The 14,792-nt window shown below is 43.1% G+C and overlaps 1 protein-coding gene across 3 annotated transcripts in view; it reads right to left on the bottom strand.

Moving 5' to 3' along the window:
- The window catches only part of FTO (FTO alpha-ketoglutarate dependent dioxygenase), a 233,243-nt gene that overhangs the window by 56,314 nt on the left and 162,137 nt on the right, over nt 1-14,792 (bottom strand). Inside the window, exon 9 of one of the 3 annotated variants that reach the window (XM_044427730.1) lies at nt 9,895-11,612. The exons of the other annotated variants lie outside the window; for them this stretch is intronic. Coding sequence (XP_044283665.1) covers nt 11,462-11,612 — 151 coding nt within the window. The 3' untranslated portion in view covers nt 9,895-11,461. Of the gene's footprint in view, nt 1-9,894; nt 11,613-14,792 lie in introns of those variants that run through there. 3 annotated transcript variants of the gene reach the window in all.

The following is a 14,792-nucleotide window of genomic DNA, read 5'->3' as shown; positions in this document are numbered from 1 at the left end:
TTCACCTATGGTAGCAAGAATGACCTGGAAACTCAAATAGCATGACTGTGTCTGGGAAAATGGCCTTTAGATCTGGTTACCTTGTCACTTTACTTTGGCAGCACAATGACAAGTAGGCAGGGAGAGCCATTAACAAAGCCAGGCGGCAGCCACTGAGCCCCCCCAGCTTTGATGATCGCTTTGATCAAAAGTGATGTATCATATTCATTAGTGCTACAGAACACCTTGGCCTCCCTCCCCCCAGTTCTCTGCATGGGGGTGTTGAACGGTGTTATTGGCCAGTGGCTTCTTCTCCCCAATTCTTGTTTCTGCACTGGAGAACTTATACTTTGCGATGTAACTTTCAGGTCCAACATGCCAAGAAATGACAACAATGCAGCCTCTGTTAATGCTCCCTTTGTACTTTGAGACAAATGTGTCCGGGTTCAAACAGCATATCAATTAGTCTCCTCTTATCATTGAGTTGGAATGAGGCTGAGATGAGGAATATCCTGCCATATGTCATTCAGTTCACCCTCTTCTTAGAACAAGTGGGTAGGTACAGTCAAGCAGATGGAGACCATGGTTATCACTTAGTAATTTTCACCCTTCTGCTAAGAAAAGGCAATATTTCTTACCCTCCGTGCAGCCTTGCACCATAGAAACAATGATCTTGCAGTCCTGTAAGCCAATTCTTAGGCAACAGAACTTGTGCAACAGGGAAAAGCAGCGATTTGGTGCTGAAATGATCTGCAAGTGTTGATTTATGTGACTACAATTCCAGTAATGCTATGAAGGAGTGAACCATCAGCTATTTCCCAAAAGAACCTGGGTTCAAACAACTATGGGACAGATGAGGGGGAAGAATGCCGGTAGTTGATAATACTCCACAGTGTCTCCAACTCAAAGATTTCTGGAAGGAAAGTGGTGGAAAGGAACAAGCATATAATTTAAGCTACTTTAAGCAGCAAAACAGGAGGTGTTTTGATTCAAGAAATCAGTGGTCCACAGGTGAATAATAAGGCTTTTTGGTGACACACTTCTGGGCTTGAGGTGTAGGCCTCAGCCTTTGCCACCCCCTTGGCTGTGGAACTGTGAGATGATTACTGCATGCAGAAAAGTGCTGGGAAAAGTATGGAAAAGGGCAACCAAAATTTCCAAGAGAAGGACTTCCTCTATAAGTATGCTTGAGACTATTTAGTCTGGAAAAAGGGAAGCGAGGAAAGACCTGAAAGAAGCATACAGTACCATGCATATCAAGTGCAGAAAGTAAGTACAGAGAAATTTTTCATAGTAGGACAGCCAGCAGGGCCATGCCCCAACTGGAGGATGTCTTCTGGGAGTGGGAGGTAGAACTTCCAGAGATCAAGCCCACCCCAGAGCAGCCCAGGAGGAGCCTGGGACCTCAAGTGAGACCCTGCAAGTCCGTCCCTGCAAAGGGCAGGGCCCTCCGCCTCTGAGGCAGCTGCTGAGCAACCCCCTGTCTACTCGCCATACCCCCAGGAGCAGCACCGCCTCAAGAGGTATGCCCTGGGGGAGCACAGCTCGATTGCAAAGGAAGACACAGCTCTACTTGCTTCCCAGAGGGCAATGGTGAAGAGGCTCTGCCTTCACAAGCCCCAGTTTCAGTCCTGTTGCTCCAGCATCTGGATTTTGCTCCTCGCCGTGTGTTCGGGCTTCTGCCCGATGCTGCCTTTTTTGAACTCTGGCTCGACCTGATTGCTATCTGACCTGGGCTACCTCCCCAACTTCTCCCAGTGCAGTCCATGTTTGTCCGCCGAACTGCATTTGCCTTGCTTAAAAGCTCTCCCAGCCAGAGGAGGACCGGGGGTAGCATCACGAAGTTGTATGGTGGGAGACTGGTCTCCGCCTCTGCAATTCCCAGCATTCCTGGCCAGCCTAGCTGGGGCTGATGGGAACTGAAGTTAGGGAAAGCTGATATATTCTGACTAGCTTAGCTAGCTCCCCATGGTTTCAGACAGAGGACTTTCACATCACCTGATGCTGTCGGATGGCTTAAAAAGACTCTGGTGATGCAAAGATTTTTACCTGGAATATTCTGCCTGCGGCAGCTCATTTGCTCTGTTACCGAGCATGATAAAAATAGGAAAGAGGTTGGAGGAAGTAGGCAACTAGTCCACACAGCTTTCTAGATGTAGGATGAAGTTTCCAAATGCTGCTGCCTTGATTGAAAACAGGTTAAAATCCATACTGTATATCTACGATACAGGAATTAATGACAATTATTAAAGGACCTATCCTTTCAGTTCTGATGTTTTTTAATACTGGAAATTGTAGATCTCTTCTAAACTGCTTTATACATTGATACTACAAAAGCTTTTTAACATTATTAATAAGCCTACTTATGAAATTGATTCTCTCTCTCTCTCTTTTTTAAAGAGCTAATTGGAAAATATCTGATTACTCATATTATTGAAAATTGCCATTGCAATATGTTTGTCAATTGCCATTGCAATATGTTGTTCCTTTCTTCAGAATGTGTAAAAACTTCCTAATCGTATGTCAGTTAAAGATAAACTTGTAAGGTTACCCAAATGCTGCAAATATAACAGCTCCCTTTGAAAAGGAATAAGAGAGAATTAGCACATTAGCTTTTCTGGTTGGGTCAATTCTTCATTATGGTTTTATTTCATCTTTGCCGCACCCTATTGGGTCTGCAAAGACACTTAAAATGCAACAGTAAATCACACCAAGTCTTCAAAAAGCAAGTCATGTTTTCATATTTTTAAGGGGGAGAGATTTGGGTGGAGTGGTTTGAAAGAAAAGAAAGGAAGACAGCTAAGCCAAATGCTTTCATTTCAAAAAGAGATTGGATGATAATGCAAACAAGATTTTCCAGACGGAGTATACTCTCTAAGCAATATTTTGTGACTAATAACAGATATATATATATATATATATATATATATATATATATATAGTGAGAGAGAGAGCAAGTCAGAAATACCCCAAGGTCATGGAAGAGTCACCCCTTTCATTAACAGACCTGCAGCAGAACTAGTGAGAAATGCCCCCCTCCCGCCATATAACAGAAAAACCAGGAGAAAATATACCCTTGTTGGAGGTTGTGTGAATGAATCGGAGAAGCAAATCCCCTCCTGCTGCAGCAGAAAAAGAAAAACTTCCAGTGCGGGACCATAGTGAGAAGGTTGCACACATGCAAAGCATCCCAGCTCAGTCCCTGGTGCCTCTGGCGAGGGGAGACGAAACCCTGGAGAGCTGCAGCTGGTCAGGATTGACTCTGCTTGGCCGAATCAGTTGCCGGGTGCTCTCAGAATCCTAAAAGCAAAGAATCATAGAGCTGGAAGGGGCCAGAGGGCCATGGGATCCAACCCCCTGCTCAGTGCAGGTCTCCCAGTTAAAGCATCCTTCTCAGGTGCCGTCCAGGTGTAACTTGACTAAGACAGCACCCTCTGTTCACTGAGAAGGATGCACCAGAGAGTTGGATGGGCCCAACTCCCAGGTCACTAGATGTCAGATTGCAGCCAGGGTGAGAAACTGAGTTGTAGCATCATCGGTGTGGTTCTGTCCGCTCAGCCAATCATGAAAAGCACTTAGTATCTGTCCTTGCAAATGGAGGTGCGAAGGCACAATACTCCACGAGGCAGCCCTCAAAAACAACCAATTATATTGTTCCTCTATGATGACGGAACAATAAAGATGCAAACAATAGAATACATTGTGTGGGTGTCTGGATGTTCCCTGGGTGGGAAAATCCAGAAGTGATGAAATTTTACATTGGGAAGATTGCGGAAACATGTTATAAAAAAGGCCATTTAGTCCTTCTGGGCTCGACCGTTGCAAATGGAATAATGTCCATCCATGTCAGGAGTGAAGGAGAAGCTGAGCCTACGCAATGCCTTTCTCAGTGGAGGTCAGCCCATTGAGGCATTTCAAACTAGACTTCTTCCTCATGAACATTTGACCCCATGCACAGGTGACCGAACATCAACACATGTGGAATTTATTAAATCTTTATTAGAAAGATTTAGTCGATCTTTGGATAAAAAATCTGTACATCCTCAGGAATGCCTCTCTGTATGGTGCAGCAATCTTTTTGGCCTCCTAATCCATACAGTAACTGAATCCCCAAACTGCAAAACGTTTCAGAGCTAACCAGACGGTGGGAGAAACTTCAGCTTGCTCAAAGTATACAGTGGTCTGTAAGAGGAGAACCTATTCTCCAGACTGCATCTTGCATAATGACTGGGGCAAAAGCCAATTTCAGCCAATCAGTGCATGCTAAAATTAAAACCTCCACCGTCCCACAAGCCGTGCATATCTATTTCACTTAGGCAATGGGATGCAGGATGAATGTAATAAGAGTCAGGATGAAAGGCAGGATGGAAGATGGATGAACTTTGGTCCAGTTCACATGTAATTCTACTTGGGAAAAGAATTCTATGAATTTGAAATGAAAGGGCATTACAACAGTGAAGGGATTACTTTAGTTGTGAGTGATCCTACTCATTATTTTTCCGGAATTCTTATGATTCACCAGCACATTTGAAGTTTCTATGGCAAGGATGAGTACTCAGGATCTCAGAATAGCTAATACAGAGTACCTCAGACTTAACCGGTAAAAGATCTTGCAAGTACGCTTTCTGGGAGACACAGGAGATGCTTCATTAGTTCAGACTGTGATTCTCCTGTATAGTTCATCAGCCCTGAAGAGAAATCCAACATTCACCTGGTTCTGTCGGAAGCTGGCCAATGGTCTAAAGCATGTTTTTTCCGCTAAGTCTTATCCCACAATAGTCATTCCAACCACATTTCTATACCCACTTACTTGAGACTAAACATCACTGATATTAATGAGGTTTACTTCTGAGTAGATGTACACAGGTTTACGAAGTATAATGGGAATGCAGTAACATCCAAGATGCAATCAGAGCTAGGCCAATATTTCAGAAACAGTACTGAATATCCCATCATATATTAATCTTTTTTTTTAAATTTCACACAATTACATACACTTGGATTCCTAAATTTTAACTATATCTTAGTTCTTTTACAATTTGATTGCAGATAGTAGAAGGCATACTCTAAAATACTTAAGTTTCAGATGTTTGAAAGACAGTGTGGTGTGGTATTCAAAGTACCGGACTGGGAATTGGAAGATAAAAAACATAACAAATATAAAAGTATTAAATTAAATCAAATCAGCCAAACACTTCCTTAAATAAGAAAGCAAGAATATTATCATGAATAATGATAACTATTCATGATCTTCAGCCTCATGGTGGTAAGAACTGTCTGTGGGAATTTAGTACCACTAGTCCTCTCTAAGAAGTGTATGCATTTCAGTAGTAAGGAAAGCAATTCCTCCATATTCAGAAATTTGCTTTTCCAAAGTACCTTGAGATCTTTAGGATAAACAATGCTCTTCAGGATAAAATGTTGAGTTAAGGGAGTATCTATCTGCACAACCAAATAAAAGCACAAAGACATGTTTCTATTTATGTATCCACAGAGTAAAAGGAGAGAGACAACACTATTTTCATATTGGGGATTTGTGTGAAGGACAGAGCGTTCCTTCTTTAAACCCACACACCCTCTTTCAGATTCATAAACTAATTCAGATCCAGGTTTAAAATGGAAAATGTGACCCAACTGGAGACTTATCCCAACTTTCCCTCTGCATTTAGCATTTATTAACACTCCGAGGCAGATACACTGGTAACAGAACCTCTTTAGTTGCAGAAGTGTATGTTGGAATAAAACCACATAGTATAAAAATTGCATTTAGCAGTTAGGAAATAAACACCTTGAATTTTATTCGCTCGTTTAGAGCGGCCCCAAAACTTTCGCCTTGAAGTGCTTTTATGCCGGAGGACTTTGCAACACAGCTTTTAACCTTTCAGCACTCAGAAGCACAGACGGGAGAGCTAAAATGTGGGTGTTTTCATGCATGGGTTCGGGACAAGGTCATAAAGCATGGGACACGTAATAAATTGACTTGTGGAATGGTGGCAATGAGCGCTCTGGAGTAAACTTCTCCTGAAAAGGAGAACATTATTTCTTGGTAATACCCTGTTTTTTGAATACCTCGGCATCCCGTGGAATGGCACCAGCTGCTGAGAAACAGGGAACAGTCTCCTTTTAAATAACATTACAATGCAGTTTTATTCCTCGCCGAATTAGAGAGAAGCACAACACTTCATGGCAGTCAGAGGCCATGGGTTGGTGGTAGGGAAAGCTTTTCTGCAAATTCCAGCACCTACTGCCCTGGAATGTATGTCAAATATTGAGCAGCCCCATTGAAGTGAATGGGGCATTTCCCCTGTGCTTTAATTTGTTATTGTGAATTTCATTAAATTGAAACAAAAACAAAAAAATAGAAAAGGAAATGCAGTAAACACAACACTTTTTTCTTACATGAAATTTGAATAGCTCCATTAGACTTCACATTTTTATATACTGTGAATAGGCCAGTGTAGCGTAATTAGGGTGTTGGACTGGGGACCTAGGAGAGCCAAGCTTTAGTTTCCACTTGGCCATGAAGTTCATCGGGTGACTTTGGGCCGGTCACTCATTCTTAGCCTAGCCTATCTCACAGGGTTGTGAGCATAAGATAGAGAAGAAAAGGATTATGAAGGTTCCTCAAGTTCCTTGAAGGAAAAAGGTGGGATATAAATATAATTAATGAATATATAAGATAGCTATGAATAGCCATGCATGTATCCATTTCTAGCCCGTGTCAAAAGACTAACTGTTCTACTGTTGACACTGTTCCCAAGTCTTCTGCCCAGTGTTATTGGAGGCTACTGTCTGAACTTCCAATATTGTAATATTAGTCTTTTAGCTACCAAAATTATGTCACATCCACTGGAATGGGTTTACACCACATATTACCTCTGAATTGCACCTCCTAGATTAACAAAGAGGAGGACTTAGTTGTCTTTCAGCCATCAGACTTATCAAAGACAAAGTTCTCAGACTCATCATCATCATCAACAACACATTTTCTGAAATAATTTGGGCTTCAAGAGACAATCTGTTTAAAGACTCATATGAATATGCCAATTGGAACATAGATTTTGGGCTTTTATTTAAAAAAAAATGCAGGTTAATGAAGTTACAGGATAGAATGGATTTAGGGGTGAGCACATGGGAATGCAAGAGAGATTAGAAACAGACTAGTGGCCTGGTTATCTCTACTTAGATGATTCAAACTTTGTCTGTAGTAAAGCCCTGATTCAGTCCCCATCATCTCTAGAATAGGGATGCTGCTTGCATAGCATTTGTGTCCTCGAGCTCAAGTCCTGGCAAGCACTGTGGGAACCAGGATGGGTCCAGAATGTTGGACTCACAGCCATGAGAAGGTGGGCTGGCGTCCAGGAAGCCTGGCCTGGCAAATTCCTACCCAAACATGTGTTCTTCACACATCCCTTTTCCTCACCATTGGTCATGCTGACTGGTGGTTCACGGGTGTTGAAGACCAACAACATCTGGAAGGCCATACTCTTCTTTTCCTGCCATAGAAGGATAATATGGGGGGGGGGGGTGTATAAACTCAGAGCCAGGAGCCAAATTTGGCCATCCAGGATTCCCCAGGAAGCTGGCTTAGATCATCCATGGTAGTCAAATACCAGGTACCAAACAAGATAAATATTTGACGGTGAAACCAGCTGCCTGGAGAGGTGGTGGGCTCTCCTTCTACTACAGACATTCAAAAAGAAATCTGACAGCCATCTGTGTGGGGTGGTGTAACTCGGTGTCCTGCAACTGCAGGAGGTTGGACCTGATGGCCCTCATGGCCCCTTCCTACTCTACTGTTCTATGATTCCATGATTCCATAAGATGGGCCTACGGACCCAGGGAGCTCCATAGGTTCTCACACTCGTACTCTCCCTCTTTTATTAATCCCCTTTGCCTTGGTTTCTCGCCTTTCCTCTGCAGTGTGAAGCCATACTCTTGCGACCCGGCCTCTACATTAAATCAAAAAAGGGTCCAATGCAGCTCAGCGCTCATTCACAGTATGTTGCCTCGCTTCAGGGCAAACGAAACTACTACACACGTTGTCAGATAAAGTGCCTTATCTGTCAGCAGCACTCTTGTGAATTAATCATAATTCAATAGGTTCACTAATCAAGATTGGAGATGAATGTTCTGATAAAGCATTAAGATTTGTCCCATCTGTCATGAGTTGACAGGCGCTTCGGGCAAAGTGTTGCATTGGCACTGTCGCCTGGTTCTGATCCCGGCAGTGCAGCCCAAGCGATGACAAGAACCGCTAGGGACTGTTGCAAGGGCCCTCTGAGCAAACACCAGTTAAATCCTCTTCCCATCCAACCAGCCCCTTCCCCCTAAGTGCACACTGGAAAGCCCGGGTGGAGGAGTGCCCGATTAAAGGCCCTCCCATCCTGCAATGCATCATACCCAAATTTTTGAACAAGGAGTTCACTTAGTAATTTTCCTTAAATAACAGATAGATATAACCTGCTGACAAAACCGAGGCTTGATTTATGGGGAAAGGAGGTGAGCCTCACTTGGAGCTGGAAGGGGTGGAGATGACACTGGGGCAGAGAGGAGATAAAAATAATATATTGTTAAATGTGACTAATTACTAAGCCAGCCACGTCCGATGTCACTAAAATTGTTCTCTCTTTTGCCCGCTTCTGCATTCTTCGGGGGTAATTTACAGCTCCGCTCGGAGCGGTTTGCTCAAGTTGAAAGCATAAAAATGAAAGCTTTCTTTGTCTATTGACATATTTTTCTTGTTAAGCAACATTTAAAGTATTGAGACAAGATGCTCTAATGGAGGGTTAGTCTACAAGTGCACGCACGTCGAGACTGCTGTAGTCAATAATACATTAGCATGAGGGGAAAAACTTAAGAGAAGGATCGGTAGTGCTTATTGTTATAGAATGCTAATTGTCTATTGTTACAGAAGGCTAATTGATCCCATGGCACTGATCTCTGCTCCTCCCACCCTGCAGGGGAAGTTCACAAGCCACTGACTTTGGGAGCTTATGGGCAAGAAGAGTGTGATGGCTAGGACGACATCCTGGACAGGTAAGGGCCCAGGTATCGAAATGACCAAATCTTCTCTTGCAAATTCAGTTTGTTATTAAAATGATATTCAGGGCCCCCACACTGCTGCTATTTCTTTTGATTAATGAAAACCGAGGTCCTGGGGCCAGATCCAAGTAGTCCTCCTGAGGGTCTTTGGATGACCACAGCCCTGTCCCAGCCACTGGACAGGTTCTCACCTTTTATGCAGTTTGTTTTCCCCTTTCCAAAGGGCTGAAATGCCTTTCCCAAGGCTTAATTACCAGGGGGATGCACTCTAAGCTAACTTGTGTTGGGTTTCAGGCCCTGCCCCTCTTTCCTTTCATCCTGTCTTTTCGGCCACCCTCATCACAGGCCTGGAGCTCCCAAGGGTCTCTCCAAAATTGATTTTGCCCCTGGAGCTGAAAGTGCAGAATCCCTATGGAAGACAACTGGAGAATGCTACAAATTATTAGATGGTGCACAAACATAGAAAGGCAGACAGAAAACTCGGGCTCTAAGGGACTGGGCTCATGCGATGGAGTACCTTCAAATATCCCCAGTAGATCACTCCATATAGTCCAGTTCTGTTCAAACTCATCACAGGAAAATCCTGACAGGGATGGAGAGAATGACATCTCCTCTTACAGTTTTTCCTGTGGTTGCTTCAAACCTACCACCTGTTGTTTCATACTGCAAGCTCTTTGTAGGAGTCAGTAGCACTTCCTTTTCATGAAAAGGGCAGTTAAGTGATGCTGAGAAATAAGGCATAAGGCTTGTGAGCTGCACAAGGCGTGTAAGTCCCCTGATCAAAAATGGACCACAATCCACTTCTGAAAGACTGAGATGCTCTGAATACATTGACGTACCTTTCTTTTGAATGAGAGGGAGGGAGGGAGACTTTGTGTGGGAGAAGAGCAGACTGCCATAGAAAGAGGGAAAAAAGAAACAGCGGCATATAATGGATGAACTGCAGTGCATTGGTGATGCCGATACATTGGATGCTGAAGATCCAAGTTTCAGTCCCTGGAATTTCCAAGAAGGGGCTGGTACCTGGAACCCTAAAGAGCTATTCCCATTCACTGTTAATGGTCCTAAGCAAAATGGGCCAGTAGCCTAAGGCAACCTTTCCAATCCTTATCCAGCAGATCAATTAGTGCCCTGGGCAATGAGTGCAAAGCCCATTCCTTCAGAGGCCCCATAAACAGAGGGATGGAATGCCCTGCTTCACAGCTTGAAGCCCATGGATCCTTTCCAGGAATTATCCCTGGGGACCAGAATCTTGGTGATTCCTCCTTTGAAGTCATAACATGGATGCATGGTAGGTAGGTAGTCAGGATACTGATTCCCCATGATGGCTACCCTATCTTCCGAGTGCCCTCTTACAGGAAGGGCTATGAAAAAGCCATGCACATCAGATCCAAGGCCCATCCAGTCCAAAGATATGGCTGGTCCAGCACTGAGTTCAGTATTCTTGTTGAAGGACATGTTTGAAGATGGGATCAGTGCCCTATATTAGTTGGTTCACAGTGCCCTTGTATTTGGTTTTAATGATCTGTAGTTGCTATAATGCATTCCAATGTGTTTTAGAATGCATTTGGATCTCTTGCTAAACCACTTACAGATATGCTTAAACATCTAGTTTGATGATGATTGATGGAGGAGGAGGAGGAGGAGGAGGATAGAGTTGTGTCAATTCAAAGCATGGAAAGGATTAGTTAGGTTGCTTCTAGACAAGGTTTATGACACTCTAGCCTTGCATCATCCGTGGAATTTTACAGAGTACCCAGGTGTTGTCATCTCCCACTCACAGCTCTCCCATGTTCTTCCGCTTCCTCTTCCATCATTTTCTTTACCATAGAAAACCCATTAAGGAAAAAAAGGCAGAGATTACTGTTCAGCACCATTCTGAGAATGTGAGGAGGTCCATGCAGGATTGGACCAAGGAGCCATCTAGTCTAGCATTCTGTTCACAATGGTCAAGCAGCTTCCTGAAGGCAACCTATGGACCTATGGGCATCTTCTTCAGCAAATTGTAGACACACTGCCCCGATATGGAAGGAAACAGAGCCATCAGGACTTGCTAAAGAGATGGCTTCCTCCTCCTCCATTAATTTGTCCAATCCCCTGTGAAAGCCATCCAAACTGGGGGCTTTGTGGTGGAACCCTAAATGTTAATGCTGAGAGCTTCCTGCTTGGAAGTACCCATAGATCTGGATGGCACAATATCATGGACCTCCAGGTAATGCTCATGAACTCATACCCCGGAAACATGGGCACAGAATATTGCATCCGAAATAACCCTTCATTGTAGGGGATTCACATTCCTCAAGACGGTAATGAGAAGGCATTTATTAAGCAGACAACAGTGTGTTCTATTAGAAAAAAATCAAAACCAAAAAACCAGCCCGAATACAAATGCAGTCATGAGTCTACCTATATATACTTCATTAAACTTTCCGTGACCTTAAGTTTTTATCCCTCCTTCACCCTCTATCTTTTTCTTCTTCTTCTCTTCCTTTCTCCTTCTTCTAATGCAGCTTCTCTTAATCAATTTTGAACCACATGTGGGGTCAAGGGAACCTTCTTCCTTCTCCAATCGCCTCCAGTCTTCCTTTCTTAGGGATAAAAAATGTTTTAAATGGGGTTATATTCTAGGGAAATCAATATGTGATTACTGCAAAGATTTGTATTGATTCTCCCGTTGCAATGCAGAAAGAGCTCCAGAAAAGGGAAAGGAAAATCTTTGTGGCTTACTTTCCTTCCAATGTTTACTTTCGTAGAACGTATGGCAAATATCTGAGCAAGCTGAAGAAGAAAAGAAGGGCTAGAACTTGATTTAATAAGCCAAACTTCTCTTCATCCAATCCCCTGAGTGTTTATTCTCTGAAATGATTTGATGATCCCCTTGTGTGTTTCTCTGATAATGCCTGGCATTCCTGGATTTATTCAGACCCTCTGAAATGGGTGGGTAGTGATTTGTTTCTGATGAATAAATTCAGCATAGTTTGGTGTTTCTCTGAGAATCAAATCAAGTCCCTGCTTCTCTCTCTAGGAAACCTTGTACTTCTTTAATTAGGGCCCATTAAAACTGATGGAAACTTCTACGGTGGAAGAAGCCCATGGATGAAAACCCAAACCAGCCCAAAGTGAAATGAACCACACATTGGGCAGAGAATGAGAGATGGGAAATGGGATGGAATATTCCAGACAAAGACCTGTCTGTCTGGCTGGAACTCTGATTAGGAGAATTCTATACTACAGTGATTTGCATTTAAGATCCTGGGACGTTTTGGGACCCTTTTCAAAGGCGGCCCCACAGACAACACATTAGTGTCCAGGATGTCACTAGTGCATGTCCCTAGCATGCAAAGTCTCCCTTGTCCAGGCTGGAGCACATCTGGCAGAGCAGACTACGCTCCTGAGCATGGCAGGACTGCCGTTAGCAAGGACTCTGGGAGGAAGCCCAGGTGACGTGCTCATTCTCTGCATTATGTCCAGTTTGGCAGCTGATTGTGTTGAGCCAAACTCATGAAAAGTTGACCCTCTTTCATGTAGACCTCAAGGTCTCACTGCAAGACATTCTTTCCAGCATATAACTTTTATATTTGTATTTGGTGCTTCATATTTACATTCTGTTTTTCCTCCATGAGCTCAGGAAGATGTACAGGAAGATGGCTCAGGTGCCAACTTCCCCCCACTCACATCTGCCCTACAGAGTACCCTTGACTCAGGGAGCTCCAAAACATCTGGCAGGCACCAGGTTGGGAAAGGTTGCTCTTTTTCACACTCATGGTCCTTTTTCCCAGCATGCGCTAGCCACCATATAATGCGAGAGTGAAGGGATGGCAGTGAAAACAGAACTGGCCAAAATCTGAACATAAAGAAGGATTCCCCATCTGCTTGGGGCTGGAACGGGACTGTCAACTGGCCATTTTTCAGCTTATCTAATTCCATCGATAACTCACATATGTGGCGATGACACACCACAGACAAAAGAACGGGCCTCCTTCTTTTCCAGCCACATCCTATTATTTCAGAATGCAATTTTAAATATGAGGAATTCCAATCAAAGACTCATCCGCCCCATTTTCACATTCCGTTCCATCAAAAAGCCGATACCATTACATTAAACATGTAATATAGAAGCAATAAGTAGAAATCTCATTTATACACAGGAGGCACGATGGTTTTCCCTGTCTGATGTGTGAAGCCATTCCCATTCAGGGACACTCAATTCCTCGACGTGAAAACTGTATATATTTTATTAAATAAACACAAACTACGATATAATGGCATACATTTGTTTTCATTACAAGCCGTAATGCAATATTTCTCCACGGCTTGCTACATTAGCATGTCTCTCCATGTTCCCGGTGCCTTTGAACTTCTTGAAAAGCTACATCTGTTAGCTCTCTTGTATACAGCAGAAAGTTACCAAGCGAATTAAGTTTTAATACAAATTGCTTTGTTCCCTATTAAGATTGATGTTGGACACTGCGAACTGTAACTTGCAAAACTTGCAATTACAGTTCACTGCAATTATCTCTGGTTGTTAATAGCGCAAGATAGCATGTCACGTTCTACCCAGTGTATAATTTATCATTTGCTTTTCTTTTTCTTTCTTTCAACCCCACTTCCCCTCCCTCCTTTCCCCATGAACTCTTGTGGTATTTCCAAATGTATAATCTTGTTGTATTTATTTCCCAACGGCCCAACAAAATGAACACAAGTGCTGACTAGAACAAACTAAAAAGCAGTGCTATTGACAAGCCGTCAGTGCTGCAGAAATGAACACCCTGCCTCTACTTTCACCTCACCAAGCTAACAGCTTTAATTTATGAATAAAGCAAACGAGAGACAACCTCCAGTTTTATTATACCCTCAGTGCTGTTTCAAATAAAGTAATTGGAAGGTCAGGATAGGGGGCTAGAAAGCCAAATATAAATGCAACCTTTCTGAGCGGGCTTAAAAAAAAAAAAATTCTTGGGTGTTCAAAGAGGATTTTATCCATCATTCTGTGGCAAAAGCAGTGCAACTTGGTTTCTTCTCCCACCATTGTCAATCCAAAATGGTGATGATTCAATTGCTTTGTTCATTAACGAGCCTCATGTGAGGTACTTAATAAATGTGATTCAGAAAACTCTCCTCTGCCATGTAATGACAGATAAAGACACAGGGTGTTGCAGAAAATAAGCAGAGAACAAATAAAGTTCTTACAGAAGGAAAATTGCTTCCAAGGATCTGTAAATTTGATATGTTATCTAAGATTAGCTATTCCGGGGGCAGGGGGTTATTATTATGAATGTGCTAATGATTAGATACAGGGCCACTGAGGTATATGGGGGTCTGATAGAGCAACACTGGCAAAAATAGGTCCCTGTTGCAAAGGAGTTGCCTAGAGAGGTGGTGTGCTCTCCCATGCTAGAGACATTCAATGAGTGAGATGGTGGAAACTGGGGACCGGAAACAGCAGGGGTTGACCTGATGGCCTTCATGGCCCCTTACAGCTCCACAATTCTATGATCTAATCTGCCGATTTGTGATCCCTTTCACATCTTCACTTCAACAGGAAAGGTGGTGATGGCCCATCGTAACAAGATGCCAGATATGTTCAACACCGTTGCTGTGATTTCATGAAGTTCTGTGCAGCCGCCTTCACATTTGATTTGAATGCATGTTAGAACATGTGGCTTTAAAACTACCATTTATGTGCCAGGGATTCAGTCTAAGCGCATGTGGAACTCCATATTGGATATTCACATTCAAACCTGGTCTATCCTCTCTTTGTAGAGGGG

Source organism: Varanus komodoensis, unplaced genomic scaffold (genome assembly GCF_004798865.1).
Source record: "Varanus komodoensis strain SLA01 unplaced genomic scaffold, ASM479886v1 scaffold19, whole genome shotgun sequence".
Lineage (NCBI taxonomy): Eukaryota > Metazoa > Chordata > Lepidosauria > Squamata > Varanidae > Varanus > Varanus komodoensis.
Note: the sequence above shows the minus strand (reverse complement) of the source record. Positions and strands in the feature narration are given on the sequence as shown.